We start from the raw sequence: 16,718 nt of genomic DNA, 5'->3' as shown, positions 1-16,718 counted from the left end.
TGGACTTCATTATGTAAAAATCTTCACCAAAAAACAGGCGTAATCCTTGTAGCTTTGCTAGTAGCATTCATCTTCTAGGGATCTGTGGAATCAGGAATGAGAAAAACAGCATCAGTATTAATACTTCACTTGATAAATTGCAGAGATCTAGATGCATTGCTTAAAGTTGTCAACCGTGACTTCCCAGCAAAGTGAAAGGCATTTGAAAAATTACCGCTGATGTTTCAGGCTAGGGAAAAACTACTTTTTCAAACAATAAAAAGGTTTCCTTTATGGACTACTAAACCAGACTCAGCGTTTTAATTGGGGGAGGGGAGGGGAGAGAAACAGGGATGTTCCTGCAGCTGAACCCTCGAAACAGCCATGTCACATTATTTAAAGGCGGAATTCCTAGTGGGATCTCCAAATCCATCCCCTATTTATGAGCCATCTCATGGAATGATAAAGGTGTCTTTATGGTGATACTGTGAGCCAGTCAAGAGAGGAGAATTGCATAAAACAAACCATTTGAAAATGGTTTGTTTTATGCAATGAAAATGAAAATTATGAAAATGGTTTCTTCAGTGGGAAGAGTAGGGAAAATGCTGTCAAGGTTTAGCAGTGACTTGGATTTTCTTTCTGAGCTCATGTTGCCTGCACAGAATTAAAGGGAAGAGAGCAATTAAGCTGTAAACGATGAGAGCTCCTGGGTTACTTATTCTGACCTTGCATAGGCTGTGAGATATTAGATCAAAGCCCCTTAAACCCACTTGAGAAGTGCACAGTTTGCATAACCATTAATTAATTAATCAATCTGACCAAGTTTTATCTCACCTGTTGCTGTGGCTTAATTGTAATAATAATAATAAAGTGCAAAGAGAACAAAACAGAAGTGGCCACTCAAATACTGGGTTCTGACAGGCTGCCAAGGTGAATGAAATGTTCCATTGGGTTGGAACAGTTCTTGCACAGTGATGCATAGGGTAGAAGTTCGGTGGATTCCTTCCACCTGCCCTCCTTGCGTGTTTGCCCAGCACCTGCCTTGATCCTACATGTCCACTGGGCTCTGAATGTTGGCTTAACCCTCTTAGTCCTTCAGAATTCAGACAACCTCCCTCCTCAGGGAGAATGCATCTCACACACATATCCTGTCTCACAATAAGGCCATGACAAAGGAAAACATCCCACAGCTTTGTTTTCAAAGGCCTTACTTGTGTATGTTCTGAGTAGGGACTAATGCAAACAAGCAGTGAATACAGGTTATAGCTTATTGCTGGAAACAACAGAAGAGTTCACTGCATTTTGATATTTCTCCCACTATATTGGATGTAGTCCTATCAAGTCTATGTTATCTACCAATATAGGTACTTATAACACACTCGTAGTCATAGTATCTGAGTGCTTTAGAGGTTACCTCTATGGAACGATGATCCTTGTGCATATAAAGGAGTCACCAAATGAAGCCTTTGTTTTAAGTCCCATATGAAATATGTTCTCCACCTCCCTCAACAAACATACAAAACCCCAGAGGCAAAAACACCAGCTAGCAAAAAGAAGGCTACTAGCTAGTCGTGCTTGAGGGCAAACTGGTCAGCCAAAGCAGGTGACTGAGGGAGGGGAAAAAAATGTCATGTTACAGGGGAATCTTTGTTTCTAACTCTAGGTCCTTCTTCAGTTATCAGCAATGATGACGATTCGGCAAGTCCCCTCCATCACATTTCGAATGGGAGTAACACTCCATCCTCTTCTGAGGGCGGCCCAGATGCTGTCATCATTGGAATGACAAAGATTCCTGTCATTGAGAACCCCCAGTACTTCGGAATCACCAACAGTCAGCTCAAGCCAGACACATGTAAGTACAGATGTTTATATGTAGTTTGGTCATTTATTTTTCTCAGCCATGAGCTGGGTTTCTTTACCAGAGCTAACGGGGAAATGATGTAACTTGCAGGGGTAATGGGCGGGGCGTTAAATGTATGCAAATCATTAAGGACATTGGTACATGAACTGCTTTACATCTGTCAAAGCCAAAAGGCCAAATTCAGCCCTTGTGAGGAGTCAGTTAAGACAGCTACACAGAAAGCCTTATCCAAAGTTCACTGAAGTCACTGAGAGACTTTCCATTGATTTCAATTGCCTTTGGATCTGGCTCTTGCACCTAATATGAATTTGAGCCCGTATATTCTCAAGAAAAGACTAATCTTGCTTTGGGCCAGAACCAGAAGTCAATATTTGCATTGTATTGTTATATACATTCTGATATCAAATTACTTGTGTTGTGGCTATGACTGTAAATTCACTTTGAAATATATATATATATTTAAAAGTAATACTAAAATAGTGTTGAGATTACAGAGGGTGACAAATTTTATTCTTCTGCTTTATTTGTATAGTTCAGAGTTTATATTTTAAAAAGGTGTTTAATATTTAAGATGAAGCACTAGGTTTTGTTTTCACCTCAGATGAACAGTAAGTCTAACTGTCACATATATGTTCTCAGTCAATCAAGTTGGAGGCATATGAAGTGAGCGGTTAAAAAAGCACGCCAGGCATCTGTTACTGATCTCCAAAACAAATATTAGTTTTGCACATGAACATTTTAAAAGTTGGGGGAGGTTGTTATTGAAACATTAAATATAATAGTACAGCAAATAAGAAATATATTGTGGTCATCCACAAATATTTTGGATAACTACTGACATGAACATATTATAGCAGTTGAGGCAGTAATTGTTATAATCAGAGTTTCTTAACAGTTTCCATTCTAACTCACAATTTTCAGTCATTTGTAACTATCTCAAACTTTTACCTTTTGGACTGAAATTGTTGTGGCTTGGTCCCTATTGGGTTTTTAATGCTTCATCAAAAAATGGTTTTATAGCATGAGAAGAATGAGAAAAAATTACTTTCTTCATTATAAAAAAATGCAATCTTTGTTTGTTTGTTTGTTTTTGTTTTTGGAACAGTCTTAAATAGCCAGAGGTTGAAAGTTGTGGTAGAAATGGCTCATATTGATGACAAATGCCTTTAAGTGTTCCAATAAAAATTATTCTCATTTGACCAAGTTATGAGCCTTAATACATTGTACACTTCACATCCCCAATAGATTTTGTATAAGCTTTCCCTTAAATTCATAGGCTGCCTGATCCATTTCCCAAGGAATTCCGTGGAAAGACAACCATTGACTTCATTGGGCTTTGGACCGGGCCCCATGTGTGTGATTGAGGAATGCTACGTTGTGTATTGATGTACATGATTGATTTAAATATTCAGCAAAAATTTTAGTGTGGATGCACAAGCTGAGGCTTTTGCCTTAAAGCTTGCACAGTTTACAGAGTGTAACAGTAACCCTCCTCCAATCACTGTGTGTTTTTTAACATGTGGAAAGGCGGAGACCAGGTAGGGTGACCAGATGCCCCAATTTTATAGGGACAGTCCCAATATTTGGGGCTTTTTCTTATGTAGGCACTTATTATCGCCTTTCCCTCTCTCCGTGCAAAGTCTCTGGCTTTAACAAAAATGTTTAAAAAATGTACGTGCTCTGTTCCAGAACAAAGAGGTCACTTGAGTTGAATAGGAGGTTGGAGCTCAGCTGTAGGAGCATTGCATCACAATTGAACAACACTAACTACAGTAAAAGTTGTAAGTCAACCCTCTCAGGTCCTGATCCTGAAAAGACTCAGGTCTTTTCTACTCAGATCTTAACTAGAGCAGCCACATGCACTATGCAGGGGTGATTTCTAAAGTGCACTGACGTGTGGTGCAGTAATTGCTCTGTGTAGACCCTGCTGGCACACTAAAAGTTCCCCAGCATGCTTTAGTAGAGTGCCTATTTGAAACATCCCGCGTCCCAGTATGCATAACTCCACTGTGTAGATGTGCCCTTAAATGTGTACTTGATTTTGCACATTGTGAGTAATACCACTGACTTTGATTAAATTATTCACGGTGTATAAAATTAAACATGTGTGTAAATGTGCAGAGAATGAGGGTTTATGTCTTCACATTACTATGCATGATATGATTTGAATGATGAGGAAGGTGGAGATCTGTACATCAGGTCATTCCACGTTCTGCTACGCTGTGTTGATGATCTCAGTGTTTGAGATATTTGGGGCTTTATTATTTTAAACAAAGAGAACCAGATAAACTACTGTAGCACAATATAATCAAGACAAATCTGGTCTCTTCTATCATATTGAGCATGTCCAATAAAGAGGATATTTGAATTGTCTGAGACAAAAATGGTCTTCCCATGAATAATTTCACACACACACTCTCTGTCTCATTCACTCACTTTTTATTACAGTGTTGCACTTGTCCTTCTCCGATCTGCAAACCTCCTCCTGATTTGTATTTTTGATACTTTTATAAGCTGTAAGCTCTCATACCGTTTTCCTGTTTATGGTAATACCAGCTCAAAATGTCATCTGGTTTCTCATCTCAAGTAAAAATAATTAACATTTATGTTTACTTCCTATCCAGCCTAAATACAGCTGTCGTCTAAGTATTAGACATCCCATCAATGACTGTCATGATAGAAAATGATTGTCATGCAGGACCCTGTGTGATTAACATTTTTTATGCTGCATTTTTTGGGGGTTAAGTGGAATCACATTCCAACAGTAATGCTATATTTATATGGAATTTGAAGGAGCATGTTTGCAGTGAGTAGCAAGTGGAGTTTGTTTTTTCGTTCTCCATTTAAGTGATGTTTTAACCTATTGTCAAATACCTAATCCTGTAGACAGAGCACCAGGCTTCAACACCAACTCTGAGAAGCGTGTGTGTGTTTATAAAAATAGCAATCATAATAAATCCCATTTGAAATTCCATCACCAAAAAATCAGCACTTCTGCCACTGAAAAAAATTATTCCTGAGAAGTACCAGCATCTAAAAGTCTGGCAATGAGGAGACTAAACATGATAGTGCTCCCTTCCTCTTTTGATACAGTCACTCAAGATGAAAAATCAGAACTGGTGAGGTTTAGTTTCAGTAAGCACCCAAAAGTGTGGAGGTGAAATCCTGGCCTCGATTTCATTCTGGATGCTTACGTAGACATTCACTGAATATACTGATAGACAACTGAAAATGACCCGCCCGCTCTCATCCATGCCTATGTGATATTTCCCATTCCAGCCACTGGTGGTTAAACATCCAGTTTCCTCTGGCTGTCCAGCAAGTCCACAGGACTCTACTCTGGCTCCTGCCCATCTCACACCCGCATCCTGCTATGGCATTAACACTCACCTACTGGTGGCCTCAGGTTCCTCTGCCTTCTATTCAGGGTCACATGCAGATTTTGGAGGGCCTGTGACAATATCTGACACAGGGCCTCCATTCTTCCAAAGAAATTACCACTGGGCGTGCAGGTTGTGTGGGAGTGATGGTTGGAGAGGCACTAATCCTGCAGCAGCATCTCCTGTCCGTTAGGACTGGACCCAGCTCCCAGCTCTCTGCTCCAGGCATTATGAACTGGTTTGACTTGGCTGCTGCTCAGGACTTAAATTCTCAAAGAGTATTTCCTGGAGCCCCCCGCGAAAGGCATTAGGACTCAGGGAGTCAGCCCCAAGAGTTTAAAAATATTTAATGGAGCTTCACTTCAGACAGCTCCAGCTGAATTTAAGCCCTGCTGCTGTTCTGTCATGACCCTGTGCACTAGGTTGTTACGCCACTCAGTTTGGGGGCCCTCTCAAACAGGGGGCCTGGGAAAACTGCTCCCCACTCCTCTACCCCAGGTGGACCTGCCTTTATTTGGCTGATCAGCCACTGCAGAAGGCCTGAAGGTTTCCACTTGTTTTTACATTCTGTGATGCACTGAGTAACTTAAGGCACACCAAGCTTGTTTACCTGCTTCTACTTAAACTAAAGTCAAGTGTCAGCCGTTTTTGTTTGTAGGTACCTGGCTAATTGTGACGTATCTAGTTTCAAAAGGGTGAGAGCACTCAGAGCCTGGAGATGACAAAATGATATTTGGTATGAGATTGTTTTAAACGAAGTTGCAGTGAACTGGGAGCCGCCTGTAGTCTTCTCACTTGGGAATGGGACTTTCAAATGTCACTATCAGAAATGAGGCCAGACATTCAAGTGAAGTAATCTTCAGTGTAGGACACTCACATAGATGGCAAACCTTCCAGAGATTATCCTCCCTGGCACCAACTATACTGTCTAAAACCTCACAGGCACAATGGCTAGCCATGCTATAAAGGTCACTTTTTGTGTCTTGTGAATTTTACTAATTCTAGCGAGACATTGTAAGCTTCAATCTCATTGGCCCCTTCATTGAGACAGGACTTTTCCAGGATTAGCATTCAACAATCAGGCATGGCTGCTAAAGTTACCAAACTGACACACCAAAGCTGTTGAGATAGGACTGAAAAGGTGAAACCTGTAAATGCAGTAGTGCATAGCTATTGAATCTGTTAAATCGTCACTCAGTGAGCTGCTCAGTACTTGGAATATATCAGACCATTACTGTTATGTTTTAACGATTAAGGGTGGAACTTCTCAAGTAAATAACACTGCCTTGTTGATAGTAATGTGAAAGACAAAAGTTCAGGACCAGAGATGCATAAAACATCAATGGGATTGCAAGGGTTGTGATTTACGGCAGAATTATTCCACTGCTTGGATAAGAACCTGCTCTGAAGTAAACTTTGGGACTGGAAGAGGCAAATTCTGCCATGAGTTACACCCAGGAAAATTCCATGGATGTCACTGTAGTTGCTTCCATGTAAATGTGAAAAATTTGATCTTTGCCCTTGGTTTCTTATGTAAAGAACCAAATCTTGGCCTCAGTCAGAACAGTGTAAATCTGAAGTAATTCCACTGACTTGAGTTTCCCCATACTAGCTAATTCAAATGCCTTATAGTTACAACAGGCTCGTAGTTTACAATCCTCCTTTCTCCAGTTATTTTTTTAAAGATGTTCTTACTATAGCGAAATGACATTCTTGGCAGGGGTGTTAACTAGTTCCTGTGTGGTTTATCCCCTGGATATTTGTGCCAATGGCTAAGACACAAAGCCAGGTTTGCTTTAGAAAATGTGAAGAAATCTGTGTCCTTCATATGGGTAGCTCCTGGTGTATCAGGATATTTCTGATGTCTTTCTTAATCACTCAATCATCATTTTCCTCTTGTAGGTGTGTACTGCTCTGTATGCACATAGAAGTGCACATGCCTGAGTGTGGAAGTTTAGATGTATATGTTAGGCAAAAATCTGAGTGACATAATGGGATGCATTTTTATTTGTAAATAAAATAATGACACGAGCTTGTGCTTCATCAGATTAAAATGAAATGTTTAATCTGAACCGAAATTAACAAATTAAATATCATCTTCTTTTGATAATAGAATGTTGAAAAATAAGGCAGGGTTAGGGTAGACTCTAGTGAAAAATAGTAAGTTATGATACTTAGCTCAAATGTCATTAATGTAACATTTATCCTATCTGTATGTGCCTTAATTCAGATTCTACTAGATAAAACTGGAAAAATACACTAGAACAGTTTGTTTTAGTGCAAAAGAAGCTGTCCACATCCTTGCTATGAATTAATGAGAAAATGATTGATTGCTAGTACAATAATCCACAACAAATGTTGATTAAAACAGACTAGCATTTCTCTCAGTTACAGTAGAAGTGACATTGTTTCCAAGCAATGCAGAGTTTTCATGCCTTTTGTCAAACAAATGCCTATAAGAAAATGAAGTGCCTAATACTATATGATCATTAATATCGAGATGAGTGGGGCAGATTCTGTACCACAGCAGGGTGCAAATGGTCCTATGAAATAATTACTGTAAACTGATTGCTACTGATTTTGCAAATCTGCAAAACTAGCAAAAATTAGTTTACAATCTGTAGCTCAGGTCCTACAGTGTATTGCTAATTGCACGTATGATGGTGATTTTTTTTTAAAATAGGAACTTTGAGAGTAACTCTCCTATATGCCATTTTGAAAACTGACAGTTTCATTAAGACATATGTCTAAAAAAAAAAAAAGTCACACCATCTTATTAAAGTTGAGTCAAGTCTTTTGCTTAGTTTTCTGTGCCCTCCAGTTACAAATTTTGTTAGTTTGCTAAAAGTCAGTTTGTGGCTTGTCGTGACATTGCTACCTCACGTTCTTCCCAGAAACCTGCAAAGCAGTGTGAGGACTTCCTGGGCCATGGGTCTGGGATCAGGGAGAGAGAGCAAGGAGTGTTGCCAGCTCTTGTGATTTTTGGTGTTTCTTCTTAAAGCCTTAACTCCTGGAGTCAAGTCATCATTTCGGGTTTAAGTTAAAAAAATCAAGTTTCTAACCCTCCTGGTTGTGGAGAAAGGCAAATGAAAAGATCTAAATATTTATTATTTTTTAAATCTCAGGATTTTAAAGCCAGTCTTATGGTTCTGGGTGGCCTGGCTGCTGAATTTTTGAGGTTGGCAACTCTGGGGCTACCTGACTGGTAAAACTCTGATCGAGTGGTGAGCAGGGAGGACACACAGAGAGGTGGAGATAAGCAAACATGCTGGCCAGCAGAGCTGAACACCAGCACAAGAAGTGGGGAGTATGCTACACCAAATAAAGGGTTGTAGCAAATTACTCCCCCTTGGAGCAATGGGAGAGCAGAGAAGGAATGGTGATTCTGAATTGCAGTTCTTCCTTGAGGCTTTTCCTCCATGATTAAGGCACTGAACAAAGGCTAAATTATGCTTAGTCTCATCTAGGCCCGATCCTGCACCTATAACAACAGCAAACCTATTTGCTATGGCTCTCATCTTCCATTCTTGCAGAGATCCCCACACATACTGATGGCTCTAGGCATGTTTACAAAACTTAACACACACACCAATATGAAAACAAAACCAAACCCCAATGAGTGGACTGTCCAGATCAAACCACCTGCAGTCAACAATACTGCCCAAAGTAGTAATGATGAATAATCATTAATAACCTCCCATGTCTAGCTACACCATATCCTGCATCCCTCCTGCTCACTAAAGGTCTGAGGAAAAGACAGGCTTCTTGACACCCCTTACAGGTTAACAAATCCAAACTCTGTTGGTCTAAGTGGGGAGGCAAGAACCCCTTGTAGAAAATAAGATGCCAGCAGTCTTCTCCATTTTAAATAAGGAAGCTTGAGGGTCTCCATTGGTCACAGTGGTGATGCTGTTGCACAGAGAGAGGCAGTTTCTTATCAAGCTAGGCCCCAAGTCCAGGCACCATAGAATAATAATTATTAGAAACACAGAGCTCAAAATTTATAAACAGTTTTGCCCTTCATAAAAGCCATCCTGGCCTAGGATGATCAGATGTCCCGATTTGATAGGGACAGTCCCGATATTTGGGGCTTTGTCTTATATAGGCACCTATTACCCCCCAAGCCCTGTCCCAGTGTTTCACACTTGCTGTCTGGTCACCCTGTCCTGGCCTAATCCTCCAACTAAACAAAAAACAAAATAGCAATCAATCTAAACAATGTTCAGTCAAAGCCTAATTAAACGGAAAAGCCTGACTGCATGAGCTGAACCTGTCAGACTGGGACTCAACTGGTCAACGTGGTTCCAAAGGTGGGAATCTTTAACAGAGAACACCATGCTGCCAACATTAGCATGTTCAGACACTGACAGCCAAGACGTTCCAGTGAGCCTCAACTATCATGGTGGGATAATAAGGAAGGAAATATATTTATATTTTTTCCAGTCAAATTGTGTGTTTAACGCAGAAGATATTTATATATTTTACTGGTCAGGCTAGATATTTACAGATTCAACTGCACATTTTATACAGCTGATTTGGTTGGATACATTACCACACAGGATGCATGACCTTTTTATTGTCCTGCAGACTTCCGTGAAGGAAATGTTACGCACGCCAGTAGTTATGCTTCACTTTTCTTGAGCTGGGTAGCAGATTTTTGCATTTTAGTCCATCGCAGTTTGAGTCCTACACATTTTGCTAATAATCTGGCTGCATATTTCCTTTGCCCAGCGCACAAAATGTAACACAAAATAAATTTGGTAGAAATTAGAATCTTTATCACCTGCTGTTCATCTGGGTTCTCAGCAGGCCACTAATTTCTTTAGTTTTTATCCAAATGAGATAAATGCTTTCAAAGACTGAAGTCTTCAGCTTTAAGAGCTTGTTTTCCTTGCCCCCTGGAAAGTTCAAAACCAAAAAGAAATTAATCTCCTTTCCATTTTTTTGTAGAAGTGAACCTAAAAGATCACCATGATCCAGATTGACATTCATGAAGCAGTGCTAATCTGCACAAAATTGATTATTTTCACTTAGTAAAAGAGAAAAGCAGAAAGTTGTTACATTTTCAGCAAAATGTTCTGGGTCCAATTACATTTCACCACACAGAACAGTGTGTGATCTTGCACTACTTATTTGTGTGATTACTGCTTACTCACACCAAGATGCCTGGACGACTGACATGAAAAAAAGCATTGTACGTTCTGGTCCTTAATTTGTGAACTGTGTAGCTTGAGCAGCCTATTGTATGAAAATTCAACCAGTGAAGCGTGCTTTTGGATGTTTGTTAAAAGAAAAAGATCTGAACTGAAGTATGCATTTCGGTTAGCAAAGCAGTGTGGAACGAGCTAACGTGAAATGTGCAGCCTAATGGCTAATGCATATAGAGTGCCAACCTCTGTAGTTGAAGCAGATACTTCATTAGTAAATTTGGCAGCTCAATTAGGCTCTGATTAAGCAAACCATCCCTCTTCAGCAAAGCACCCAAGTACATGCTTAAAGTTAAGCACATACGTAATGCGGAATAATGGATGGATGTGCTTAAGAGGTTTTCTGAATTGGGGCCTTAGCCAAGGACACTGTTGGATCAATAAAACAGGCAGAAAAACTGTTAAACAAGTGTAACTTCAATGACACCATTGAACTGGGCCATTTGCCTCAGTTATTTGACTTTTCAGCTCCGTCAAAAATCTGTACAGCACTTTGACTTGAAAGTATGTAGCTAAATCAGTGACGTGCACCTGACAAATAATACCATACAGTCACACTCTGTTACAGTGACTGAATGACCTGTCTCCAACTCCATGGTGTCTGAGAAATTCAAGAGATGTTCATTTTTTAATATATATTGAAAGCATTTTGTAAAATAATTTAAGTGGATTAAAAAGGAGATTCCCTCTGTGAAATCTGTAGGAAAAAAATGCAATTTATAAAAAGAACTTCATTATTAAGAGCCAGGGTGTGATTCTTTCTCATATAGAAGTTAATGGGAGCAGGAGCAGACCTCTGGTTCGGTATTCCTTGCCCCAGTGGGAGTTTTGCAGAAATGCAGGTCCTGAGGAAAAATAATAATATGTAGACACAGAGAACATGAGTGAAAAATAAGAAAAGAATAAATTCCAAAATATATAGTTTACATTTCAACACATAGTGAATTCAACTTTGAGACATTTTTCTTTTGGCATAAAAAGTCTAATAAATCTTAAGGTAAGAGAATCAGAAACAAATGAAAAAAACCTCATAGCCAACATGATTCATAACTATATCAAACATCACATTCTCTCCAATTCATTACCAGTGATTGCATCACAGTTAAGAAGTCTGTGCTTGCTTGATGTGCCTGGTCTCAGACAAAAGTGTTCCAAAGATCAGCTTGGAGAAAATGTTTGATTGCTAGTACAATAATCCACAGCAAATGTTGATTACAACACTTGTATTTCTCGCAATTACAGTAGAAGTGACATTGTTTCCAAGCTATGCAGAGTTTTCATGCCTTTTATCAAACAAATGCCTAAAAGAAAATGAAGTGCCAAATACTGTATGATAATTAATATCAAGATGAGTGGGGCAGATTCCGTACCACAAGGGGGTGCAAATGGGCCTTGAAAGGGTCAGAATTTGTAAGGGGAGTATTGGAGTGGGATGGGGAATGGCTAGAGTCTTCTGGGCTATGGAAAAGCTCCTTGTCAGCTGTGGAGATACATGCCAAGGGGCTGCATCAGTCCAGAATCCAAACAGGAACTCTTCTGAACTATGCCTTCTGTGCTATACTGCAGCACGGAATTTGGGCCAGTGACTCTGATACCCATGGGCACAAAGGAGATTGTGCTGATCCCTGTGAAAAATGCTTTCAAGAGGCAATTATACAGCAGCCTCAGGAGGAAATCCAGACTAAGCTAAAATGTGAATAAATCCCAGGGCAGGATGTAGATGAAGCTTGGTTGGGATACACTCCTGAATTATGGGCAGTCTGAGGGTCAGAGAAAAAAATGGAAGGTAACTTTAAAGTGTTGCCAGCAAAAAAAAAAAAAAAAAAATCTAGCACCTACAGAATACTTTGCACCTTCAAAGCACTTTGCAAACATTAATTAATTAATCCTATCGATATCGCTCCAGTTTCTCGTTGCCCATAACAGTACTTAAGTCAGAATGATAATGCTGTACTCCTCCACATAATTGATATAATTAATTAATTAATTTCAGTTTGTGTACACATTCTTTATAAAGGAGCTCCAGTCCTTTGATGTAGGCATTCCTTGACACATTTTAAAAATACATTTATACACATAGTCTATTCCAGGTTTCAGAGTAACAGCCGTGTTAGTCTGTATTCGCAAAAAGAAAAGGAGTACTTGTGGCACCTTAGAGACTAACCAATTTATTTGAGCATAAGCTTTCGTGAGCTACAGCTCACTTCATCGGATGCATTCAGTGGAAAATACAGAAGATGTTTGTTTTTATACACACAAATCATGAAAAAATGGATGTTTATCACTACAAAAGGTTTTCTCTCCCCCCACCCCACTCTCCTGCTGGTAATAGCTTATGTAAAGTGATCACTCTCCTTATAATGTGTATGATAATTAAGGTGGGCCATTTCCAGCACAAATCCAGGTTTTCTCCCCCCCCCCCCCCAACAAACCCACTCTCCTGTTGGTAATAGCTTATCTAAAGTGATCACTCTCCTTACAATGTGTATGATAATCAAGGTGGGCCATTTCCAGCACAAATCCAGGGTTTAACAAGAACGTCTGAGGAAGGGGTGGGGGGGTGTTAGGAAAACAAGGGGAAATAGGTTACCTTGCATAATGACTTAGCCACTCCCAGTGTCTATTCAAGCCTAAGTTAATTGTATCCAATTTGCAAATAATTCCAATTCAGCAGTCTCTCGCTGGAGTCTGGATAATGTGCAAGCAGATCAAAGTCCAGACTAGTAATATATATACACTAGGTGCTTTAATAGGGCCAGTTTCACAAAGCTGAAAACAATTATGAGCCAAATCTACCAGGAGGAAGAATTTTAATAAGAAAAAATGTGAATGATAATTGGGGATCATTTAGGAGTACCTTATTAGATGCCCAAAATTCACAATTCCATAATCAATAAGACAGCTGTGCTGGTTAAAAATCTGGTCTGGTGTAGAGGGGAAGTTAAGGTAGCTTTAAAAAGTAAGTGTGTGTGTGTGTGTGTGTGTGTGTGTGTGTTGCAAATTTAAGAAGGAAATGGTAGAATTGTCAATAATGCAGAAAAGGCAGAAATGTTCAATAAATATTTCGGTACTGTATTTGTGGAAAAACAGATTACATAATCTCATATGGTGATGATAACACTCTGTATCACTAGTATCTCTGGAGGACGTTAAACAGAAGCTACTGAAATTAGACATTTTTAAATCAGCAGGTCTGGATAACTTGCATCCAAGAGTTTTAAAAGAACTGCCCTGAGGACCTTACTGGACCATTAATCTTGATTTTCAATAAGTCTTGGAGAACTGGGGAAGATTCAGATGTCTGTAAGAAAGCTAACGTTGTGCCAATTTTTAAAAAGGATAAATGGGATGACCCGGCTAATTATAGACCTGTCAGCCTGACACTGGTCCTGGGTAAGAAAATGGAGCAGCTGATCTGGGGATCAGTTAATAAAGAACCAAAGAAGAGTAAAGTAACTAATGCAAACCTAAATGGATATACAGAAATTAGGCCCTGTCAAACTAACCTGATATCTTTTTTTAATGATATTGCAAGTTTGGTTAATAAAGATGGTAGTGTTGACATAATATACTTAGACGTCTGTGAGGCGTTTACTTTGTGCTGCACAACATTTTGATTAAAAAATCAGAATGATATAAAATTATCATGGCACACCTTCAATGGATTAAATATTAGCTAACTGATAGGTTTCACAATGTTACTGAAAAGGGGAATCATCATCAAGCTGGTTCCAGGGGCTTTCTGCAAGGATAGGTTCTTTGCCCTGCGCTATTTAACATTTTTAGCAATGACTTGGAAGAAAACAGAAACCATCACTGATAATGTTTGCAGGTAACACAAAAATTGAGGGGGTGGATAATAATGAAGAGGATAGGTCACTAATTCATAGTGATCTGGTTTGCTTGATAAACTGGGTGCTAATGCAATCCTGGGATGCATAAACAGGGGAATTTCAAGTAGGAATAGAGAGGTTATTTTACCGCTCTGTGTTTGGCATTGGTGTGACCTCTGTTGGAATACAGTGTCCAATTCAGGTACCCACAATTCAAGAAGGATGTTGATAAATTGGAGAGGGTTCAGAGAAGAGCCACAAGAATTATTATAGGAATAGAGAATATACCATTTAGTGATAGACTCAAAGAGCTCAATCTATTTATTTTAACAAAGAGAAGACTAAGGGGTGACTTGTTTACTGTCTGTAAGTATCTACATGGGAAACAAATATTTAATAATGGGCTCTTTAATCTAGCAGAGAAAAATGTAACATGATCCAGTGTCTGGGAGTTGGAGCTTGTCAAATTCAAACTGCAAATAAGGCATAAATTTTTAATAGTGAGAGTAATTAACCACTGGAACAATTTACCAAGAGTCATGGTAGATTCTTCATCACTGACAATTTTTAAATCAAGTTTGGATGTTTTTCCAAAAGATCTGCTCCGGGAATTAGTTTGGGGAAGTTCTATAGCTTGTGGTATAGAGCCGGTGAGACTAGATGATCACAATGGTCCTTTCTGGCCATAGAATCTATCAATCTACGAGCCGTTTCTTCCCTCTGAGATGAGTCAGGCATTTCTGCTGACCACAACTGTGGCTGTATCGCACAGGGAGAGACAGGCAGTTTTCCAGATAAGTAGTTCCCAGGCCATTTAGGGTTGGTAAGTATGTATAGGTGTGTGGCCATGTGTATAACAGGACACACCATACGTGGACAGGGTATGACTTTTCTAAGGCTATTAGGTGGATGAAGGCACCACACATACAGGTTTTGTATTAAGTGAACATTCACTGGATCGTGTCTTTAGTTAACACTGATGCCAACAATGACTGAAGTCTGTTATCTGCAGATGCCTAGGGAGTCAGTTTAATTGAAGTACAAAACCCCTACAGGGGAAAGAAATAGCAAATAACCTAGGTCAAGACTCTATGGCACAGCCTTAAATTGTTATAGAGCACAGTTTTCAAAAGAATTTAGGTGTCTAAAGATGCAGATAGGTGGCTATTAGGATTTTCAAAAGCACCTAACAACATTTGGTGCTTAACTCCTGTTGAAATTAATGGAAGTGAGATGCCTAATCTGCTTGGTGCTTTTGAAAATCTCATTAGCACCTTTGAAAATCTGGCCATTGGAAGCCTAAAGGCTGTTGAATGCCAATAATTCAGTGAGACAATAGGACCCAATGAAATTCAAATGGACAGGCCTCCATGGGGCTGCTTTTTGTTGCATCTGAGGATCAAGATCCAAATTAAGGAGATGTAAAGGTGGCTTAAAACCAGCTCTGCTCCACCCTCATACTTTAAAAATCTTTCCTAAACCCAGCACTGAGGAGGAGGAACAGAGTATCTGAGCTTTTATCGATGTCAAACCTCCAGATCCAATTATTTTCAAACTTGGGTGTTTGGAATCTGTATCATAAGAACATAAGAGCGGCCATACTGGGTCAGACCAAAGGTCCCCTAGCCCAGTGTCCTGTCTTCCGACAGTGGCCAATGCCAGGTGTCCCAGAGGGAGTGAACAGAACAGGTAATCGTTAAGTGATCCATCCCGTGTCGCCCATTCCCTGCTTCTGGCAAACAGAGGCTAGGGACACCCTCCCTGCCCATCCTGGCTAATAGCCATTGATGGATCTATCCTCTATGAACTTATCTAGTTCTTTTTTGAACCCTGTTATAGTCTTGGCCTTCATAACATCTTTTGGCAAAGAGTTCCGCAGACTGACTGTGCATTGTGTGAAAAAATGCTTCCTTTTGTTTGTTTTAAACCTGCTACCTAGTAATTTCATTTTGTGACCCCTAGTTCTTGTGTTATGAGAAGGAGTAAATAACGCTTATTAGTTTCTCCACACCAGTCATGATTTTACAGACCTCTGTCATATCTCCCCTTAGTCGTCTCTTTTCCAAGCTGAAAAGTCCCAGTCTTATTAATCTCTCCTCATATGGAAGTCATTCCATACCCCTAAAAATTTTTGTTGCCCTTTTCTGAACCTTTTCCAATTCCAGCATATTTTTTTGAGATGGGGCAGCCACATCTGCATGCAGTATTCATGATGTGGGCGTACCAAGGATTTATATAGAGGCAATATGATGATATCTGTCCCTTTCTTAATGATTCCCACCATTCTGTTTGCTTTTTTGACTGCCGCTGTACATAGAGTCAATGTTTTCAGAGAACTATCCACAATGATAGTTCAAGATCTTTTTCTTGAGTGATCTTTCCCAAATTCTGTTGTTTGGATTCAATGTGTAATTTTGACTTATTACAGAGAGTTTTGAACAGCAAACATGAATGTGCT

General features: G+C 39.6%; 1 protein-coding gene across 3 annotated transcripts in view; it reads left to right on the top strand.

Annotated features, from left to right (window-relative positions):
• NTRK2 (neurotrophic receptor tyrosine kinase 2) overlaps positions 1-16,718 on the top strand; it is a 265,538-nt gene that overhangs the window by 154,385 nt on the left and 94,435 nt on the right. For 2 of the 3 annotated variants that reach the window (XM_074953175.1, XM_074953177.1), the window contains exon 12: positions 1,643-1,831. In XM_074953175.1, the coding sequence (XP_074809276.1) occupies positions 1,643-1,831 (189 nt within the window). The remainder of the gene's footprint in view (positions 1-1,642; positions 1,832-16,718) is intronic. The other variant, XM_074953176.1, reaches the window with a different exon arrangement.

The sequence above is a fragment of the Natator depressus genome, chromosome 5 (genome assembly GCF_965152275.1).
Source record: "Natator depressus isolate rNatDep1 chromosome 5, rNatDep2.hap1, whole genome shotgun sequence".
NCBI classification, from domain to species: domain Eukaryota; kingdom Metazoa; phylum Chordata; order Testudines; family Cheloniidae; genus Natator; species Natator depressus.
This window is presented reverse-complemented; position numbering and strand designations above follow the sequence as displayed.